A 19,165-nucleotide genomic window follows, 5' to 3' on the forward strand; every position below is an offset into this window, starting at 1 on the left:
ATTAAAATTTGAGTTATCAAGTTTAAGAAATTCTTAATGGCTGCATAACTTTTAAAGCATATTTTATTGACTTCAATCATTAAATTACTTAGCAATATTTACAAATAATATATCTTAAAATTATCATTTTTTTATTTTTAACTTCTCAATAAGTATGTCAAATTAATACATAACAAGTAAAAAAAGTTAAATAAGATATTTCTTTGCACGAAAAAAAGAGATGAGAAGAAGAAGAAACAGCGGGGTCTTCAAAACGGCGCAACCCATGCAATAAAATCTACTCTGCTGACGTTGGCCACACGTGAACCCTATTTACTCTTTTGACCAACCCCCACCCCCAACACACACACCCAACAAACACCTTTGTTTGACTTACACGTGTCTTCCCCTTCACACGTGCACCTCATTTTGTCAAAATCTATCTCCTCTTCCTTTTTATCCACCCATCCCAAAATTTGGAAGGACTTTTTTTTTTTTAAGAAACTTTTTAAATTCTTTTTACGGAAAGGTCTTTTTGCCGCATTGATGTTGGTCATAATGACCCAAATGAGAGTAGCATGGTAAATTTGCACAGGTATCTAAGACAAATTTAATAATTTATACTTAGTTAATGTCATTTCTATCCTTCTCTCCTAAAGTTCATCTTAATTCAAAATTATACATGTAAAGGTTATGATGGTCTTTTCATAGGTGTGATTAAATTTAGATCAAATTGGTGTGGTAGTTTAGATGGAAGTAGGGGAAGGGAAAATAGGGATTATAAGGTGGGGATCACCAATAAGATGAAAGTTCAAGTATAAGAATAAGATCCTCAAAATTTGGAAGGTTAAGTTATGGGTTAGCGTAAATTAAATAGTTTCTGTTCAAACTTTGTATATGAGTATACTTCTTTGTTTCGATTTATACGGCGAACTTCAAGAGCCAAGTTTTCAAATTTTGATTGTAAATTTGGATATAAAAGTTTTAATATTATTAAAAAAATAAAACTTACATGAAGAGTACTTAAAACGTGTTATATGCCAAAAAGTGACAATTCAACATATTAAAAGGTGTGTGAAAAAATTTAGCTAAAGAAAACTCGTATGACCCTCAAAACCTAAAAAACACCGCGAAATTGGGCAGAGGGCGTATATTTTAAGAAACTTATTATAGTTATTTATAAATATTTAATTATGAATCGAGTTAGTAATTTTTGTAAAAATATTAATTTGAGATATCGCTTTGAAAATTTATAAACTTCAAATCAGAATCCACCTCTAACCCACCCCTCACGCTTTTTTCAAAACCAGAAAAAAAGGAAAAAAGAAAAGCAAAAGCAACATACTAAAAGCCATATTTTGTTGGTGTTGCTGATGTTGTCTTTGCGTAACTCTATCTTTGACTTTGTGTTTGCTGCTTGTTCTTATTGTTTGTTGCTGAATTTCAGGTCAATGTTTCATTAAATTAAATTAATACTTTAATTAAACACACCCTCAATCCCAATACTAATCACGTAAAGAAACATTAAAATAACTAAACAGATATTAAAATTTTCCAATTCTTGCGGCAACGAAATAGCAGTATTTAATGTAGGACTTTGTGGGGGGGTATCTGGTTTCAAATGTTTTGGTCTACCATGTGACTTGTGCTCTTTTAGGGACTGCAGATTATGTCGTACACGTGGCACTTGTTTGCTTGTCAATTCAGTACTAACCATTTTTCAAAAATTAATTTTTCTTCCTTGGTTTATTTGATTAGACTTATACTTACTACATCAAAGTTAATAAATCCAACTTCAAAAATACCAAAATCTTTTTAAAGATAACATAATCGTGCACGCAAAATATTCACAATCATATAAGGACATACTTTCTAAGTTCTAACAATAATGTTGACAAAAAAGACTTTCCAGATTCCGACAAACACTTTTGTACAGGTCTTACATATATTTTTAAGTTTTATGCTGTATATAAGCGGCCTATCTTACACCGTTCTGGAGTGCGACCTTTTCCCGACCCGACCTTGCTTGAACGTGAGATATTTTGTATACCTGACTGCCCTTTTCTGAGAGGGTAAGCATAGCTAGGCTGTGAACCGCCAACCGTCGTATTGTAAACGTTGGATGAGTTCATCTATAGTCATTAAGGTCTTTTAAAACGTTCTACTAAATTCATCGAGTTGTTTCAAAGGATCAAAACGACTAGTTATTAATGGCCTTTTATCTTGCATTCCTAGCATAGACTCCTTTTTGCAATCAAGAAACTACCATAGCCAATTTTGTGTTTCCTTTTCTCGCTCTTCAACAAAATTTTATTACTATATGTAGTTCGAGCAGAAGACAGTGGATGTGCCTGCACTTGCCACCTGAATATTAGATCGCCTATGAAACGACGAAAACTTGAAGTCAAACAAAGTTTGTGATCAGTCAACCAAGAATAAGAGCTCAAGTCAAGAATGATAACTTACAATTTCTCAAAGTTTGGAACTGTACTCATTAGATAGAAAACAAAACAAGAAAGTCTTAAGCCTTCTTAGAAGGCTTCCATAAGTAAATGGAGTACTAGAATTAGCAGACAAAGCCTACAAAAAACAAGTACATCTTGTTCTTTGTAGGTGTTGTCTGAACAAAACTCAGAAAACAATCCAAAGAAACCTATTAAACACATACTGTCCCCGAGAAACAGCATTCGAACTGAAAAGTCTGCGAAAATTTTGCTGAATCGCAAACTTTTCCACTCTTGAACTTGGTAATTAAATATCTTCTTCAGCATATCCGAAAGAGTTAAAATGTTAGGAACAGAGCACTCGATCTTCCAGCTGTACAGTTCGAAAGGAAAGTGGAGTCGAGATTTACTTAATCTCTCTTACTCCCTTAGTCCTACATTGTCGCTGCTTGAATCAGTTAGAATCGTTAACCTTCGTGCTGTTTTCATGAAGTCGCTGCAAAATAAAGGAAGAAAGGACACAAGAACATCTTGTCAATATTAGTTCGTTACTAGAAAAGCAATGAGAAATATCTCGTTAAGTTAATGGGAAATTTTGAACATGCACCTAAATGGTTCATCACCGAGTTGCTTGACCGCGCCAGTGGTATCCCGGTAGAGAACATGATTAAGCATCTCCGAGTTTTCAATGCCAAACATATTTGCCAATTTCCTGCATAACTCTTCGTAAGATCCTAGTAATGAAAGATCCAGTGTGCGACCTACATCTTCTGATTCCATAAAAACCTTACAGTGTCCAATCTCGGTATTTGCCTCGGATTGAAATGTGTCACACGGCGATCGTTCTGTTAAACCACGTTGATTAAGTGCGGAACCCGAACCATCAGACCCGTTCCCTATTTTATCAGCATTACCATCCGAGGAACTATTCCCTGTACGAACAGTAGAAACAGTATCTCCCGAGCAGCTAAGAGAGATCTGCTGCTCAGTAAGTATAGGTTGACCGAAAAGCATGAGTTGTGGTGCTTTTCCAATATCAGATTTCTTCGTAGAGTGAGCGGAATTTCCCATGGTTAGCAAGCAAGATATATTATTCTCGCTGTTACATCGCTTACCGATCATTGGACTATTTAGGGGTCTAGGGGGTGCTGCTGCAGCCTGATCAAGTGGCGGAAAACCAACCGGAAAAAAATTCGAATGCAGCTTATTGAGGTGGATATCTGATAATGATAAACCATATTGAGCATGCCTGGCTCCCTGCATGCCAGCAGGGGTGTTGTCGGGAAGACAACCGAAGGGGTTATTAGGCCCTAGAAGGTGGTGGTTACCGGAGAAAGCCGGCATAGGAAGATGGTGGCCATCGAGAGGAAAATCTGGATGTTGAGGTAATCTTAGTTTCTTTCGTGGGGGTGAGAAGGGAGAAAGGTGAATGGTAGGCATGTTCGAGACTAATTCCACGAGCCATGGGCTGACACGTTTCACATTTTGGAGCAGATCAGGTTCGTCCCACGTCACCTGCAGCAATTCATCTCAACTTAAGAGAGGAACATACTAAATTAAGCAAGAATAGATTAATTGTTGCCTCCTGTAGCAAAACAGGACAAAGTAAGTAATAATTTAACCCTCTGTTTGGGAAATAAAAGCTACTACCTTTTTAAGTACAATTTACAAAAGCTACCATTTTACCAACTCAGAAAAGAAGGGAGCAGAAAAATTATGCGCATCACAGACTTACATACAAATAGAGCACTCCAAGTATTGTTCACTTGAGTTCATATACGGGTTTTAAAACTCTCCAACTTCACCAGATCGTGAAACTCATCAGACAGCGTGTTACAGAACATAAAAACTCCCTAATAACGAAGACAAGGACGATGATTCTTTGTTTCTCTAAAACAAATTTAAAGTCAAAGACAAATTCAAATGTGATTCTGTAGAAAGAATGTTTTGGAGCATCATTTGTTTATGTTTTCTTTAAAAAGATTAGGAGTTCTTTTCCTTTTTTGGAATACCCATCTGAATCACTTCCTATAATAATCTGTGTATAACATAACGAGTGCGACACCAACACTTGCTGTATATAGCTTTTGACACCAGCTTCGTGTGTTGTTAATGAAATGATATTTGATTTTATCAAAAAAAAGAAAAGAATATGTGTGGAACAAACGGCACATAATTCTGAGAAACAGTACATGACTGAGTATGTGTGCATACATCAGAGATCGTAAGACAGATCACAATGGAAATGCACTAAAAAAAGATTGTATTACCTGCAGAAGCCTCCAAGGTGAATCTGGCCACCGAATGGGATCGGAAACCTGAACTGAAGATATAGTTCCCATGAACCAACTTATCCGTGAAGAATCTTCAGTTTCAAAAGGCATCTTGAACCTCATCCCCGAGCACCAACGGATCTGCAATGCTGCCTTTACAAGCGAGGCCTTCACACAAAACTCCGGAGTGCTCGCACGAGGGTAATAAATCACCTCGAATGGTTGTCCACTGGCTGCAAGATTTGCAGCTTCGACAACCGATTCTGCCTTCACTTTTCCCCTGTTCATCAAGTTCCCGCTCCCATTTCTTATTAATTTATTCTCATCTTCCCTAAGAAAACTTGAAAACCCTCCGTACGGTACCATACAATTCCCACCAGCCGGATTCCATCCAGAAGAAGTCTCGGGCCCACCTCCAATTCCCCTCTTTGCCCTCCGAATGCCTACACAAAGGTCTCCGTTTTCCGCCCTCAAGAACACAATGGAATCACCAGCAATGAGCTTTTTATGGTTCACAAAAGTACTCCATCCCGTCGTTAACAGATGGCGCCTCGGCGTCCCTCTATAAATATGCCTGAATTTCCATGTCTCCCCGTGAACATCCTTAGCAAGGATGGTCTGAACGGGAGGATCCGCGGAGTAATCCAAACGAGGAAATATCGTCTCCGCACAATACCTCGGGACTGAAAAACCTCCGCCATTGTTCGCATCCGATTGCGTTAAAGTCTTAGCGAATGAAGTAGGTTTATCTTGGTTATCCGAACCGTTCATCCCCCCAACAACCCCATCTTCATCAAATTCAACTTCATTCCTACTAATAGGAATCAACCTAATCTTGGCATAAACCTCATCAGTTTCAGGATCAGCCATATATTTAATCACCGAGACTTTACAAGGAATATACGACGGAATCCTAGTGGAGCTCCTAAAATCGACATTTCCACTAGCATGCTCTGAGTGACCTTGAGGAAAATAGAAAACCTTTGAACTAATTGAAGGCATTTGTACCATACTACCAGCACAAGCATGCCATAGTTGAGAATCTAAACACTTTTCTATTTCTTTCACTTTGTCCTTTGGATCCATAAAAGTAATCATCTTGATGTCAACAAAATTTTACCAATATGACAATCAATTCAAGAACCAACCAACTCTTTAGCTCATAAAAACTTATTTTCCCATTAGGAAGTGAAAATGCTGTCATCAAATAAAAGAAACAAATATTCTTTAGGCATATTAATTGTACTACCAATTAGCAAAAACCAGAATAGAAGGAAAGAAAGTAAATCACAATAAATTCAACTCAAAGAAAGTTTCAAAAGTCCATACCTTTCTATATTTGTTCAGCAATGAAATCTATATCCAGAAACATCAATTACAAGTACATAGTACTCTCTCTGCAAAAGCATCTCAAAATCAGCAAATTTGTTGAAAGTAAAACAAAAATAAAAACTTGAAACCTTCCTCAAGAGAAATTATTGAATTACCACAAAATTATAAACAACTTGACAAGATTCAACCCAAAAGTCCTCATTTTCTTCAATTTGACAACTTCAAAACAGAAAATTCCCTCTTAATCATCCATTACACCAAAACAAAAACAAAAAAATCCAATCTTTGACTCACTTTGAGTACAAAATCAAGCCAAAATTCCAATCTTTTTCTTCTAAAAATTCAAGAAACTTCTGTAAAATTTGCTCCAAGAAACCAAAAGATTCCACCTTTAAATTGTTTCTCAATCACACACAAAAAAATAACAGAACCCCACTTCACAATTCACTAGACAGAAACAAACAACAAAGAAAAAGGAAAGAAAAACAAGAAAACCCTAACAAATTATCAAAAGTGATGGAAAGTGAAAACTGGTTTACAATGACTTTTCACTAACAAAAAAAACTCTTTGTCATCTTTTTGTCTCAAAGTAAACACAACTATATATTCACACACAAAGAGAAAGAGAGCTTTATATTTGTATAGCATACAAAATAACAAGATGTATGCATATATATGTATTATATATATGTCCACACACATACATGTGTGATGTGTGTCCATGTAAAAGTTGTCTCTTTTTCTCTCTCTTGGACTTTTTTTTAATTTTCACTATTTACCTGTGATTTTTTTTTATTATTATTATTATTTTTTATTTTTTTGGGTTTCTTGATAATTGATAAGTATATTTTTATGGGGTTTGGTTGGTTGATTAAAATTTTATTTTTCTGACCTTTTTCTTCGGATCTGAAGAAACTCTGCTGTATCTTCAGAAGCCAGCAAAACAACAAAGATCTTAAAGCCGGCTATCCATTTTCTTTTTGTTATTTTCCATTATGGTATTAGTAAAATAATAAAATAATATTCCTTTCGGTTTATAGTAAGTGTTCACTTAGACTTTTTATGTTGGTTCAAAATAATTGCCGACTTATGTAATCAAGAAGGAATTAACTTTGTTTTTATAGATTTATCCTTATTAAGTATTGAGTGATCAGATAGCAGTGTGTCAATTTAATAGTAATATGCATCATTTAATTAAGGGTAGTATTACTTTCTAGGGGTTAGTATTTTAGGCGTGTTAAAGGCCAAGTGAACACTTATTCTGAACCAGAGAGAGTAAGAAAATAGTATGTTAGGAGGTGTCATTTTCATTATTTGTTTAATGTGATTAAAAAATTAATTTATTTATTCTGTTGGATTTGCTTGATCAATTTGATAAGGGAGGTTGGATTAATATAATGTGATAATTGTGATAGTTGGAAAATTGGAATATGGGAAGTCAATAGTACTCTAAAAGCAAGGCAAACGCTGTGATTTATTAATTAGGCAGGAATATTAAAATATCGGGTTTAGATTGACTAACCATGGTAGTACACATATTTAATTTTGAGTGAAGTTAACTAACTATATTTGACATAATTAACCTCCAGGTTTGGTTTATTAAATTTGTTGCACCGACTATATAATACTGCTAATTGTTGGTGTTGATCCATAAAAATAATTTCGACATGATATTTTTGCATACTTAATACAATATTCAATATTGAAATAATTATGCATGCATAATCTATGTAGGAGAGAATGTGCAATAAACATACATGTATTAACAATATCCAATTAAGTGTTTTAAAATGACAAAATACCTTCAGACTAGATGTCCTTTTTATGATAAATGGTAACTAAATATGATAGTTAATCACTTTGAACAATGAAGAATTCCTAGTAACACAATAATAATTTCAATTGTTTTAATGAATATATTCTTTGTCTGTTTGTTAATTGGTAGCTAGTTGTAAATCAATGGTATTGGAGAAATTGGTAGTCAGCTAAGAGTCATAAAGATTAGCTTTTATCACATGTTATATGATCTTAATAATGAATGAATTTGACACTTTGAAGATGCATTTGTTGGTTGTAGAGTTATACTCCCACCGTCTCAAATTATTTGTTGTGGTTACTAAAAATAGTTATCTTAAATTATTTGTGTTTTAGAAGTTGAAGACACAATTAATTTTTATCCCGTTTTACCCTTAATAAAAATTTGTCATTAATGGAGAGGACATATAATATATAAAGTAAACATTTAATGGAGAGATATTAAATCTTATAACATAAATAAGGGTAAAGTTAGTCAAATACCTCTTCTTATTAATATGTCTTAAGGGGGGTGTAAAATGAAAAAGCAACAAATAATTTGAGCCGCAGGGAGTACTAGATAATTTTATATCGCTAAATAATATCTATCGTTAATTTAATGATGAATTATCAAAAAATTATGTTAATTTTAGACTATTTACCTATAGATTAATCATAAATTTATAACTATTCATTTCCTAAATCCCTTTTCTTAGATAATATAGACATTGATATTCATCTTAGTACTAATTACTTTCTCTAGAGTTAAATGCTCTAATTTCTACACGATAAGTCAGGAGTTTGTAGAGGCGGGGCTAAGATTTTGAATTTATGGGTCTAATAGAAAATGCAACTATTGATTTTCTAATAAATTACTTATACATATTAAGTGGATCTTTTAGTTCAAAGCAGAGTCTGAACCAAAATTATTGAGTTTTATCGAACCCATAAGTAAAATTATAGCTCCGCCCTCGTGACTTTAGAGTTTGAATGACATAAAAACTATCTCAAAAACCATTATCAATCTCCTCAAGAACAAGCTGTTGGATAATAAAAAAGAAAAAAAATCGTTCTTTCTTTTTTATTAGAAATATGTCATAGGTTAAGGAAATAAATTATTAAGTATAGTAACTCATAAATCTCGGAAGCAATATAATTTCAAGATAGTATTTACTTGGCAAAACATTAACTAACCTAAAGAACAAGTTCATCTACAATTCCACCAAAAAAAAAGTTTACCTCGACAAAACAATTTTATAGTAGAATTGCACATAAGGAAACTATTCAAGAAGTGTTGTCCTCCCAAATTATAAAGTAGAAAAATATACGACGAATATGTTAATGCCAATATGTTTCAAAAGTACACAATTGGCATAAATGTTTTTTTCACCTTTATCATATGCTTAAATAATGGCTTTATTTCAAATACGTGGAGTTATCTAAGTTCTGATGAGTTATGACCACAATATCGACAAAGATAGTAAAGAGAGTTTCCATAAGTACAAATCGTGTCATCTTGACAACTACATAAATTTTTGGTAGTTTTTTTTTTCTCTTTGATTAAACAAAAATGTTTCCTTCTTTGAATGACTTTTCAATGTGTACGTCCTCTTGATAATGTCAACATCAAGGGATTAATTAAAGCCAGTATAGTATACCCTATGCTGTCGTAATTTACCCTTTTTAAAACAAATTCATCAAAAAAATATTGACAACATGAGGAGTCAATTAGTTTCTTTTAAGTTGTTTTAAATATAAGAAATCGTAATTTGTAGTAGTCATTATGTATTTTTTTTAAATATTATTTAAAAAACAACTAGATATATGTATCCGAATTCACTTCAAAATTTAACTGTATTGACCTTCCTACTATGCAACAACAGTTTTTTTAAAGATCGGTAACAGAGCTAGTTATAAGTTACGGATTCATGTGAATTCATTAGTCTTTATCTCTATTCTCTCTCTCTCTCTCTCTATATATATATATATATATGAGAAATTCACTAAATATCTATACACAATTTGATGCGAATCCAATTACTTATATATTAACTTGAGGTTGCTATAGAAACCCATAATCTTTAAATCCTACATTAACCTCTATTAAAGACCGGGGGGAATAACTCTTTTAAGGAGGCCAATATTATTTTTAAGAAATTCTTCAAATTCAATATAATCCAAAGTCGGACTCCTAAAGCAAATACCGAATATTAGGGAGAAACCAAAATTAAAATATCTAAGTGCCGGGGTATAAGAGAAAATCCCAAATAAGTTACATCCAATAAATAACGACAACTAAATGAACTAATTCTTAAAAAAAAGAAAAAAAATCTTTGCAATTATTACCTTTCTATATATCAAGTTTATGCTACTTTACGTACAATGGGACTAACCTATGGCGTGAATTCCAAAATTGTAAAAAAAGGGGCAGTTAGGTTTGTCGATGAACCAATTGAGGATATAACACTGGTTCAAAATCAGGATTGTCCTAATGTAAGTACCTCATTTACTTCTTTTTAAAACATTGAGATGATATCTTTCTTCTTCTTTCTTTTTTTCTTATATAGAAATGAGAGTTTGTGGAGTTTGTCATGGATAAATAAGGGCAAAAGTGAAATTAAGCATTTTCTCATGATTAACAATGTTGTACTTTTTGCTTTATATTTCTTTTAATTCCTGTTTTATCCCTCTTAGTGTGGGACCAACTTTCAGAAATGGGAGTTTGTGGAGTTTGTCATGGACAAACAAGGGCAAAAGTGGAATTAAGCATTTCCTCATGCTTAACAATGTTGTACTCTTTGTTTTACATTTCTTTTTTAAAATACGAACTTTTGAAAAATCATCCATACCCTCGTTAGTGTAATTATCTTCTACTTATCTTGAACATCAATTATACCCTTATATGTAAATGCATGACACAAAATTATTTTTCCTCAAATAATTTTTTCCATTAAAATTCTCCAAATTTATTTTGGGACCCATTTACCCTAAAAACCATTTCCCCACAAACACACTCTCTCTCTCTCTCTACATACACTGCAAAGCTTCAACTCCGGTTCTCAAGTCAATTGTCTAATTTCTCTTCTTCAAATTCCAAGTGTGACTTAAAAATAACAAAGGAAAAAGAAATTGATACATAGAATACATCAAACTCCATGTTGCACTCATTGGCCAATTAAGGACCACAACATCTAAGATCTAATATGCATATGCTATTCACCTATTTCTCGTGTTTTTTAATCTAATAATAAGTATCATCCCCAGCAACATGATAATCAATATTGGAACATACTCGGACTACAGAACGATAATCACTAGATAAATTTTATATGTATCTGTGGGTATAGGCCCATATGTCAATTGGACTATCTTTAACTTCATCTACGCCTGCAAATGGAATCATAAAAAAAGAATATAGAATAATTTAATTAAGAGAGAGAGAGAGAGTGTGTGTTGTTTAATGATAATTATTCTTCAAAATAAAGTTGATTTCAAATTTAGAATAAAACAAATGGGAACCAAATTAAAATATTTAGTTAGGTGGATTTTCCAAAGTTCGGTGGGTAATTTTGGCCCTTTTTCTCTTTTTTTACTTTGTTCTAAATTAAAATTTGGGATCGACACATACTTTCTTATTTTTACTTTATTTTATTTAGGATTTTAAGTCTTTTTTTTTTAATCTTTTAAAAAAGACTAATTATGTGATACAATTTTTAGGAAATAGTATGCATATACTCTTATCATTAAATTTTACATGTAATTGTATATGTCAATTACTTTTTAAATTAAAAGAATCTAAAAAAGAGAATAGTTTAATTAAAAATAAAATCTTTGTTTAATGATAATTATTCTTCAAAATAAAGTTGATTTCAAATTTAGAATAAAAGTCAGATTAAAATATTTAGTTAGTGGAAAGACTTTGCAAATTAAAATTTGATCGCAATAATTCTAATTTACTATTTCATTCTCACATAATCAGAGACTCAACAATGATACTTACCATAATAATTGAATGATGATAAAATGAACTTTAAAGTCCATACTAGAAAGAATAAACTATTTGAAAGTATCTTATAAGAAAATTAATACTTCGTCCGATTCAAAAAGGGTGTCCACTTAGCCTTTATTTTTTTTTTTTGTTAAAAAAGAGTGTCCACTTACCAAATCAAGAGAGAATAAATCTTATTTTTTTTTAAATTTCCCTTATTAAGTGTTAAGTAACCAAATCTCAATACCTATTTAATTAGGAATAAGTTAGTCAGATTACTTATTTTGTCTAGGAATTAATATTTTCTCAAAGGTGTGCATATGGCTAAGTGGACACTCTCTTTGAACCGGAGCGATTAATGTGAAAAAAGAGAAAAAAATATTTCTTTTTGTTTTACAACATATTGCATTAATTTTGAAATAGAAATTATGTGCATGAAATAGATGAAAAAAACATGACTACATAGTCATGTACTTTATATATAAGCATGAAACAGAAATTCATGTGTATGTATTTATTAAGCAAGTGAAAGAATATTGATGATGATTATGTATATAAATAACAAGAATAAATATGAGGGGATTGCAATATGCATGTGCATATGTGTTGTCAAAGAGTTTGAATAATTTTTTTAAAAACTTTTTTTTATTACATAGGGGATAGGGGAGAGGGAAATGAAGAGGGGATTACAATGTGGGGATTCGAATTCTCATCAACAAGGTGAAAATTCAGGTGGCCAACCAACTGAAGTATTTGATAATGAGGAACTCCAAAAGATAGAAAAGATACGTGTTATTTTGATAATTTAATACTAACAGTATGAGAAAACAACATACTAATTAAGTTCCCCATTATATTACATATTTACGTTACAATTGTACAGTTTATGTTAGAATATCTTCACATGTGAAAAAGCACGAGCTAATAGGAGTAGTATAGAAGAAGCAAGGCTTAGATTACCGCATCCTACACTACTTTGCATTTTTCATTTATCGTCTATGCATTTTCCAACTCTTTTTATCCTAAGTGATTTCCAGTGGCATATTGATTTGACAGTCAAGACTGAATTATGATATGAAATACTTGAAGATGGGCTGCATCAACCTTTTAAGAATCTATTTAGTTTTATACCTCTCAATCTTACGTAAAATAAAAACTAGAATAATTGTATCCGTTACTTTTGTCGAGCTGCATCATGTTGTTTATATTGTTATACATTCGTGACATTCAGTTATTATGCTTAAGCATATTATTGTTATTTTAAGAGTCGCCAGCTTGCTGAAAATACTAGAATCAAATTGTCTAATTGAAATTTTTCTCATGTTGGATCCTATGCGCAGCACGGGCATACCATACTAGTTGAAAAATAATTCAAAACGAATACCGTATGCAGAATGAAAAAAATATAAAATCCATCCGATAAAGGTGGATTTAGGGCGAATGTTGCGGGTTTGGCTGAACATATTTTTTTTGTCATGAATTATGTAACATGTGTGTGAAGAAAATTTATGTATATAATAAAAAGAGTTTAAGCTCTATATGCTGGTAATATTAAAATATAATTACACAATCAAGTCATTTAGATATAATTGCATCCAACTCTATTTAACAACATTAGTTTGTAACCCCTCTTGGCCCAACCTACCTCCGCCTCTGATTGTAACAGCCAACAACTTACATATAAGCCCCTCAGCAGAGGTGGAGCTAGGAATTTGAATTATGGGTGATATTTGGCTCAAATATCTAGATTTCGCGTCACTTTCCCTCTAAATCTTAGTACTTAAATTGCTTTCTTGATAATGAAATCATTGTATTCGAGCTTATATTGGTATGTTTGTGTGTTTAGGTACAACGAGGACAAATGGATGAAAACCGAGCAATTTTGGTGAATTATGGATAGAATGGAACTTGAACGAGATGACGAGAGGGTCATGCGATACTTAGAGAAAAATCAGGCAACTAAAGGCATTCGCGCATTCAGCGTGCATCGCTCACCTAGCGCCCAGTTGATGCTTCTCTGACCAATATCTAGTGCAGACAAACTGATGCACCCGTGATGGGCGTGCGTCGCATAGCCATCGCGGGTCTGCGTCCAATTCTTCCAATTTGATCGGGATTTGGCCAACTTATTTTAGCTTTTAACCTAGACTATGAATAGACGTTTTGAACATTGTAAATGGCGTCTTTGGGATATTTTCTTAAGACTTGTAATTCGTCGTTCTTATTCTCTCTTGGTTTTCTACTTTATTTTCTTCATTCAACCCTAGATTATTCATGAATTCTTGTGCTTCATCTCAAATCATGAGTAGCTAAGTTCTCTTATCATAGGGTTGTGGCAAAAGACATGATAGTTGGTTTGATGACAATTTCTATCAATTAAATTTTCATCTTTTGGGTTGCTTATTTATTCTTGTGCTTAATTGTTTAATTACTCGATCACTAATTAGACACTACCTGTGGCATGTGAGTTGAACTACGAATAGGGAATTTACATGTGTAATAAGAATAAATAGAGCTTGTTTGATATAATTATTTCGCTAATGAGGATAGGAATATATCCTTTAGCCTTGCTTAGTTGAATACGGAGAAGTAAATGCATTCTTATTATTTTCTGGTGACGATAGAAATATAGGCGTTAGAGTAGTATCTATAGGATTGTGAGCAATTCGGAAGATACTCATAAAGTTATAATTAACCCGTCAACTAGTAACCCAGGAAATAAGATAGGTAGAATTGTCAGAAGACTTAACTGAATTGTCGAAAGCCATGACCCTAGAACTCTTTCTCATCCATAAACCTTACAGTCTTATCCCCAGTCAAAGTTTCGTTTATTAAATTACTTTCAGTCAATAGTTTAGTTACAACAAAATACCTTGATTTTTATTCTCTTGCATAGTTATGATAGAATTTGAATTAGTTGAACAATATAACATTTAAGTCTCTGTGGGTACGATATCTGAACTTTAAATCCTATTTACTTGTATGACCATGTATACTTGAATGTGCGTTTGAGATTAACAAGTTTTTGGCGCCGTTGCCGGGGACTTAGAAGAATTACTATTTTTCTTATTTGGATTTTTAATTTCTATTCAAGTTTTAACTCTGGTTCGTTGGTTGACTTGTGCTCCTCAAGCGAATTCGCTCGTTTATGCCACATACTCGAAGTCAAGGAAAAACTTTAGATGTCTTTGATCCAGAAATTGAAAGAACTCTCTCTACACAAGCAGAAAAAGTTGGCAAATAACGAGCGTGCTCTCGATTTGATTGACAACACCGAAGTGGGGAATAAGAAAGTTAAAAGAGTTCTTTGAAAGAGCTGTTGAAATGGCACAACAAGATCGAGTTCCAGTGTCGACTTTTGCTAGACTAGGTCTAGCAAACATTTCTAAGGCTATTGTCAAGCCTGATATTAATGGAAACTTTGAGCAGAAAGAAGGAATATTGCGGCGGGTGCAGAATATGTGCTAGTATATAAGTAAGCCTCATGAAGACCCGCCTAAGCACTTGATGACATTAATGGAGTTGAGCGAAAATTTTCAATATCGAGATGTCTTTGACGATTATGTGAAGCTGGCCTTGTTTCCGTTCTCATTCATTGGTGAAGCAAAGGATTGGTTGCAGAATATTCCTGCTGGCTCTATAATTTCACGGCAAATACTATCGAACAAATTCATCGAGAAATTTTTCTCATCTAGGAAAACGAAGGAGCTGAGAGGAAAAATTTCTAATTTTACTCAGAAAGATTTTGAATCTCTACCACAAACATGGAAGAGGTACAAAGGGTATTTGCGAGATTGTCCATACCATATGCATCCGAAAGAGATCATTGAGCACTATTTTGTGAAAGGGCTAAGGCATGATTCAAGAGCTTTATTGAATGCTTCGGCCCGGGGCCAGATCTTGTCTAAAACATATGAAGAGATGGAGGCTCTTCTGGAGCTAATGTCTGAAGGTATTCAAGAAGACTCAGAGCCAAGTTGTTCAGGAATTACACAAAAAACTGCGATGTACTACAAGTAGATGATGTTACTACTATTCGAGCAGACCTTTGTCAACTGTCTCATGCTGTTAACAGGTTAAACAATGCTCCATTCGGGAATCAAGTGCAGTAGGTAAATCAGGTACAAGAACATTGTGATGATTATGGCAGAGATCATTTGTTCGCCAACTGTCCTTCAAATCATGCTAATCCAGAATCAGTCTACTACATGGGGCATCAAAATCCTGGCTGTGGAAATTAAGGAAATAATTTTGAAAATAACTATAATAACTATTATAATAAGCACGATTACTACAAGCAGAATAATGATCAAAAGCCTTAAGCTTAGCAAGACGGTAATTCTGTGGAGGACATGATGAAGCAGTTTTTGGCTCAACAGCAAGTAGTTCAGCAGCAGAATCAAAAGGTCGTGAGCGAGATGCATACATCTATTAGTGAGCTTAAACATCAAGTAGGGAAAATGGCGATAACTCAGAATGTCAGACCTCAGGGTGCTCTGCCAAGCGCTACTGAAAAGAATCCTAGAGAGCCATGTAAGCAGTCACTTTGAGGAATGGTAGAGAACTTGATAAGGTGCCACCAAAGAACAAAAGAGCAGATGTTGAACTTGTTCCAGCCAAGAGAATAGAGACAGACCATAAAGTTGCAAAGCAACCAACAGTCATAGTGGCTAGGCCACCACCACCATTTCCACAAAGACTTCAAAAGTAGAAAGCAGATTCAGCTTATAAGAAATTTCTTGAGATTCTAAAACAATGACACATCAGTATTCCATTGGTGGAGCTTTTGCAAGAAGTTCCAAAAAATGCTAAGTACATCAAGGATGTTGTTGCAAATAAGAGGCGCTTGACGGAGTTTGAAACAGTTACACTTACTGAGGAGCGCAGTTCTAGAGTGAAAAGCAAATTCCTCCAAAGCTGAAAGATCCAGGCAGTTTCACTATTTCAATCACCATTGGTAGCATTGAGGTTGGACTAGCATTATGTGATTTAGGTGCTAGTATTAATCTGATGCCCACCTCTATGTTCCGAACATTGGGGTTGGGTGAGCCAAGGCTAACAACAGTCACTTTGCAGTTAGCGGATAGATCTCTAGCATATCCCGATGGCATAATTAAAGATGTTTTTGTGAAAGTGGGTCTATTCATTCTGCTAGTTGATTTCATCATTCCTGATTATGAAGTTGATAAGAATGTCCCTCTCATCATGCGAAGGGGATTGTTAGCCACTGTTGATGCTGTTATCTAAGTTAGAGATGGGAAGATGTACATGATAGTAGATGGGCAAGAGGCTATTTATGATGTATTTAAAGCAACTAAGCTACTGCCTCATTATGAGGAACTAAAGATGATCATTGTGGTGGAACCCGAGCTAACAAATGCAGAGCTCAATGACTTTCTAGCTTCTAGAGATCCCTTAGAGATGACACTGGTTTATGGTGAGGATTTAATGGAAGATGGGGAAGTCGAGGAGTGTCTTCACATTCTTGACACTTCTTGTGCCTATGTCCAAGGAAATAAGCCGTTTGAAGACTTGGAGAGCCCGGAATGTTGGAAGAAACTGAAGCCCTCCATTGAGGAGGCTCCGACTCTTGATCTAAAACCTTTACCTTCTTACTTTGGTATGCTTTCTTAGGCAGTGGTAACACATTGCCCTTAATCCTCTCTGCCTTTTTGACTGATATGCGGGTTGAATGTGTGTTACGGGTATTTAGAGTTAGGATCCGAGCTCTCGGATGGACTATAGCTGGCGTTCAAGGGATCAATAGCTCATTTTGCATCCATAAGATATTATTGGAGGAAGATAGCAGGCCCAGTGTTGAAAATCAGATAAGGCTGAACCTAATTATGAAAGAGGTGGTGAAGAAAGAAGTGATTAAGTGGCTTGACACCTACATTATTTATCTCATTTCAGACAGCAAGTAGGTGAGCCTTGTTCAATGTGTCCCCAAAAAAAGGGGTATGACTGTTTTGAAGAAAGAAAAGGATGAGCTAGTACCTCAGAGAACTGTCACTAGTTGGCGTATTTGTATTGACTACTGGAAGATGAACACGTAGCCAGAAAAGATCACTTCCCTTTGCCTTTCTTGGATTAGATGTTGGATTGATTGGTCGGGCACGATTATTATTGCTACTTGGATGGCTATTCGGGCTAGAAGAAGATTATGATAGCACCTGAAGATCAAGAAAAGACAACTTTTACTTGTCCTTATGGCACTTTCACATTCCGTAAGATGCCCTTTGGATTATGTAATGCCCAGGTACATTTCCGAGATGTATGATGGCTATTTTCATCGATATGGTGGAAAAATATATGGAAGTATTCATGGACAACTTCTCGGTCTTTGGGGATTCTTTTGATGATTGCTTGGGGTATCTTGATGCGGGTGTTGGCTCGATGTGAAGAAACGAATCTGGTACTTAATTGGGAAAAAAACCACTTTATGGTTCGAGAGGGCATTGTTCTCGGACATAAGGTGTCAAAAAAGGGCATTGAAGTTGACAAGGCTAAAATAGAGGCGATTGAGAAACTACCACCTCCTATATCTATTAGAGGGGTCCACAGTTTTCTTGGACATGTAGGCTTCTATAAGCGATTTGTCAAGGACTTCTCCAAGATTGCAAACCCGATGTGCAAGCTACTAGAAAAAGATATGAAGTTCGTGTTCAATGAATCCTGTCTGAAGGCTTTTGATGAGCTCAAAGTGAGGTTAATGACTGCATCAATTATCAACGCACCAAATTGGACTCTGCCATTCGTATTGATGTGATGTCTAAGTAATTTTATTGTGGGGGTTGCTCTCGGTCAGAAAAGGGACAAAATCTTTCATTAAATTTATTATGCCAACAAGATACTCGATGTAGCCCAAATGAACTATACAGTCACGGAGAAGAAGTTATTGGCGGTGGTCTACGCCTTTGACAAATTTCGATCTTACTTGGTGGGGACGAAGGTGATATTGTATACTGATCACCTTTGTTGTTCGCTATTTTTTTGCAAAGAAGGATGCAAAGCCCAAACTTATTCGTTGGGTGTTGCTGCCACAAGAGTTCGGTATTGAGATTCTTGATCGAAAAGCACGAAGAACCAAGTAGCAGATCACTTATCGAGACTTGAGGATCGTGACACGGTGATGAAGATGTGGTGATTAAGGAGACTTTCCCAGATGAGCAAGTTTTTTCTCTTTAGTCAGTGAAACTACCATGGTACACAGACATGGTGAATTTTCTGGTAAGTGAAGTATATCTTCCCAATGCTAATCATGAAAGAAAGAAGAGGCTCTAGCACGATAGCAGATTTTATATTTGGGATGAGTCGTATCTGTACCAAATCGGCCCAGATCAGTTGGTGAGGAG

General features: G+C 34.5%; 1 protein-coding gene and 1 non-coding gene across 3 annotated transcripts; both read right to left on the bottom strand.

Moving 5' to 3' along the window:
• Positions 1-2,400: 2,400 nt before the first annotated feature.
• Positions 2,401-6,693, bottom strand: LOC132057296 (auxin response factor 18-like). 2 transcript variants are annotated; one of them, XR_009415123.1, is made up of 6 exons: positions 6,184-6,693; positions 6,026-6,093; positions 4,694-5,893; positions 3,215-3,938; positions 3,031-3,135; positions 2,885-2,919 (listed from the first exon to the last, which is right to left on the bottom strand). XR_009415123.1 is itself a non-coding variant. In XM_059449834.1 (5 exons), the coding sequence occupies exons 3-5, from the start codon at positions 5,792-5,794 to the stop codon at positions 2,844-2,846; spliced, it is 2,085 nt and encodes a 694-aa protein (XP_059305817.1). In that variant the 5' UTR covers positions 5,795-5,893; positions 6,026-6,093; positions 6,184-6,689; the 3' UTR covers positions 2,401-2,843. The 2 variants fall into 2 exon arrangements, 1 of the variants encoding a protein (XP_059305817.1); XM_059449834.1 differs by having other exon boundaries at positions 2,401-2,919; positions 3,031-3,938; positions 6,184-6,689.
• Positions 6,694-15,515: 8,822 nt separating this feature from the next.
• On the bottom strand, positions 15,516-15,623 carry LOC132058659 (small nucleolar RNA R71). The gene has a single exon (XR_009415379.1). It is a non-coding gene; the product is annotated as a small nucleolar RNA R71 (small nucleolar RNA).
• Between the last annotated feature and the right edge of the window lie 3,542 nt (positions 15,624-19,165).

This window comes from Lycium ferocissimum, chromosome 5, assembly GCF_029784015.1.
Source record: "Lycium ferocissimum isolate CSIRO_LF1 chromosome 5, AGI_CSIRO_Lferr_CH_V1, whole genome shotgun sequence".
NCBI lineage: Eukaryota > Viridiplantae > Streptophyta > Magnoliopsida > Solanales > Solanaceae > Lycium > Lycium ferocissimum.

Bases quoted from the DNA above. Each gene is read 5' to 3' on its own strand.
- LOC132057296 (XM_059449834.1), bottom strand. From the start codon at position 5,794: ATGATTACTTTTATGGATCCAAAGGACAAAGTGAAAGAAATAGAAAAG. The intron at 3,939-4,693 runs GTAATACAATCT...GAATTGCTGCAG, and splicing joins CACCTTGGAGGCTTCTGCAG to GTGACGTGGGACGAACCTGA. The intron at 2,920-3,030 runs GTGCATGTTCAA...TTTATTTTGCAG, and splicing joins CTCGGTGATGAACCATTTAG to CGACTTCATGAAAACAGCAC.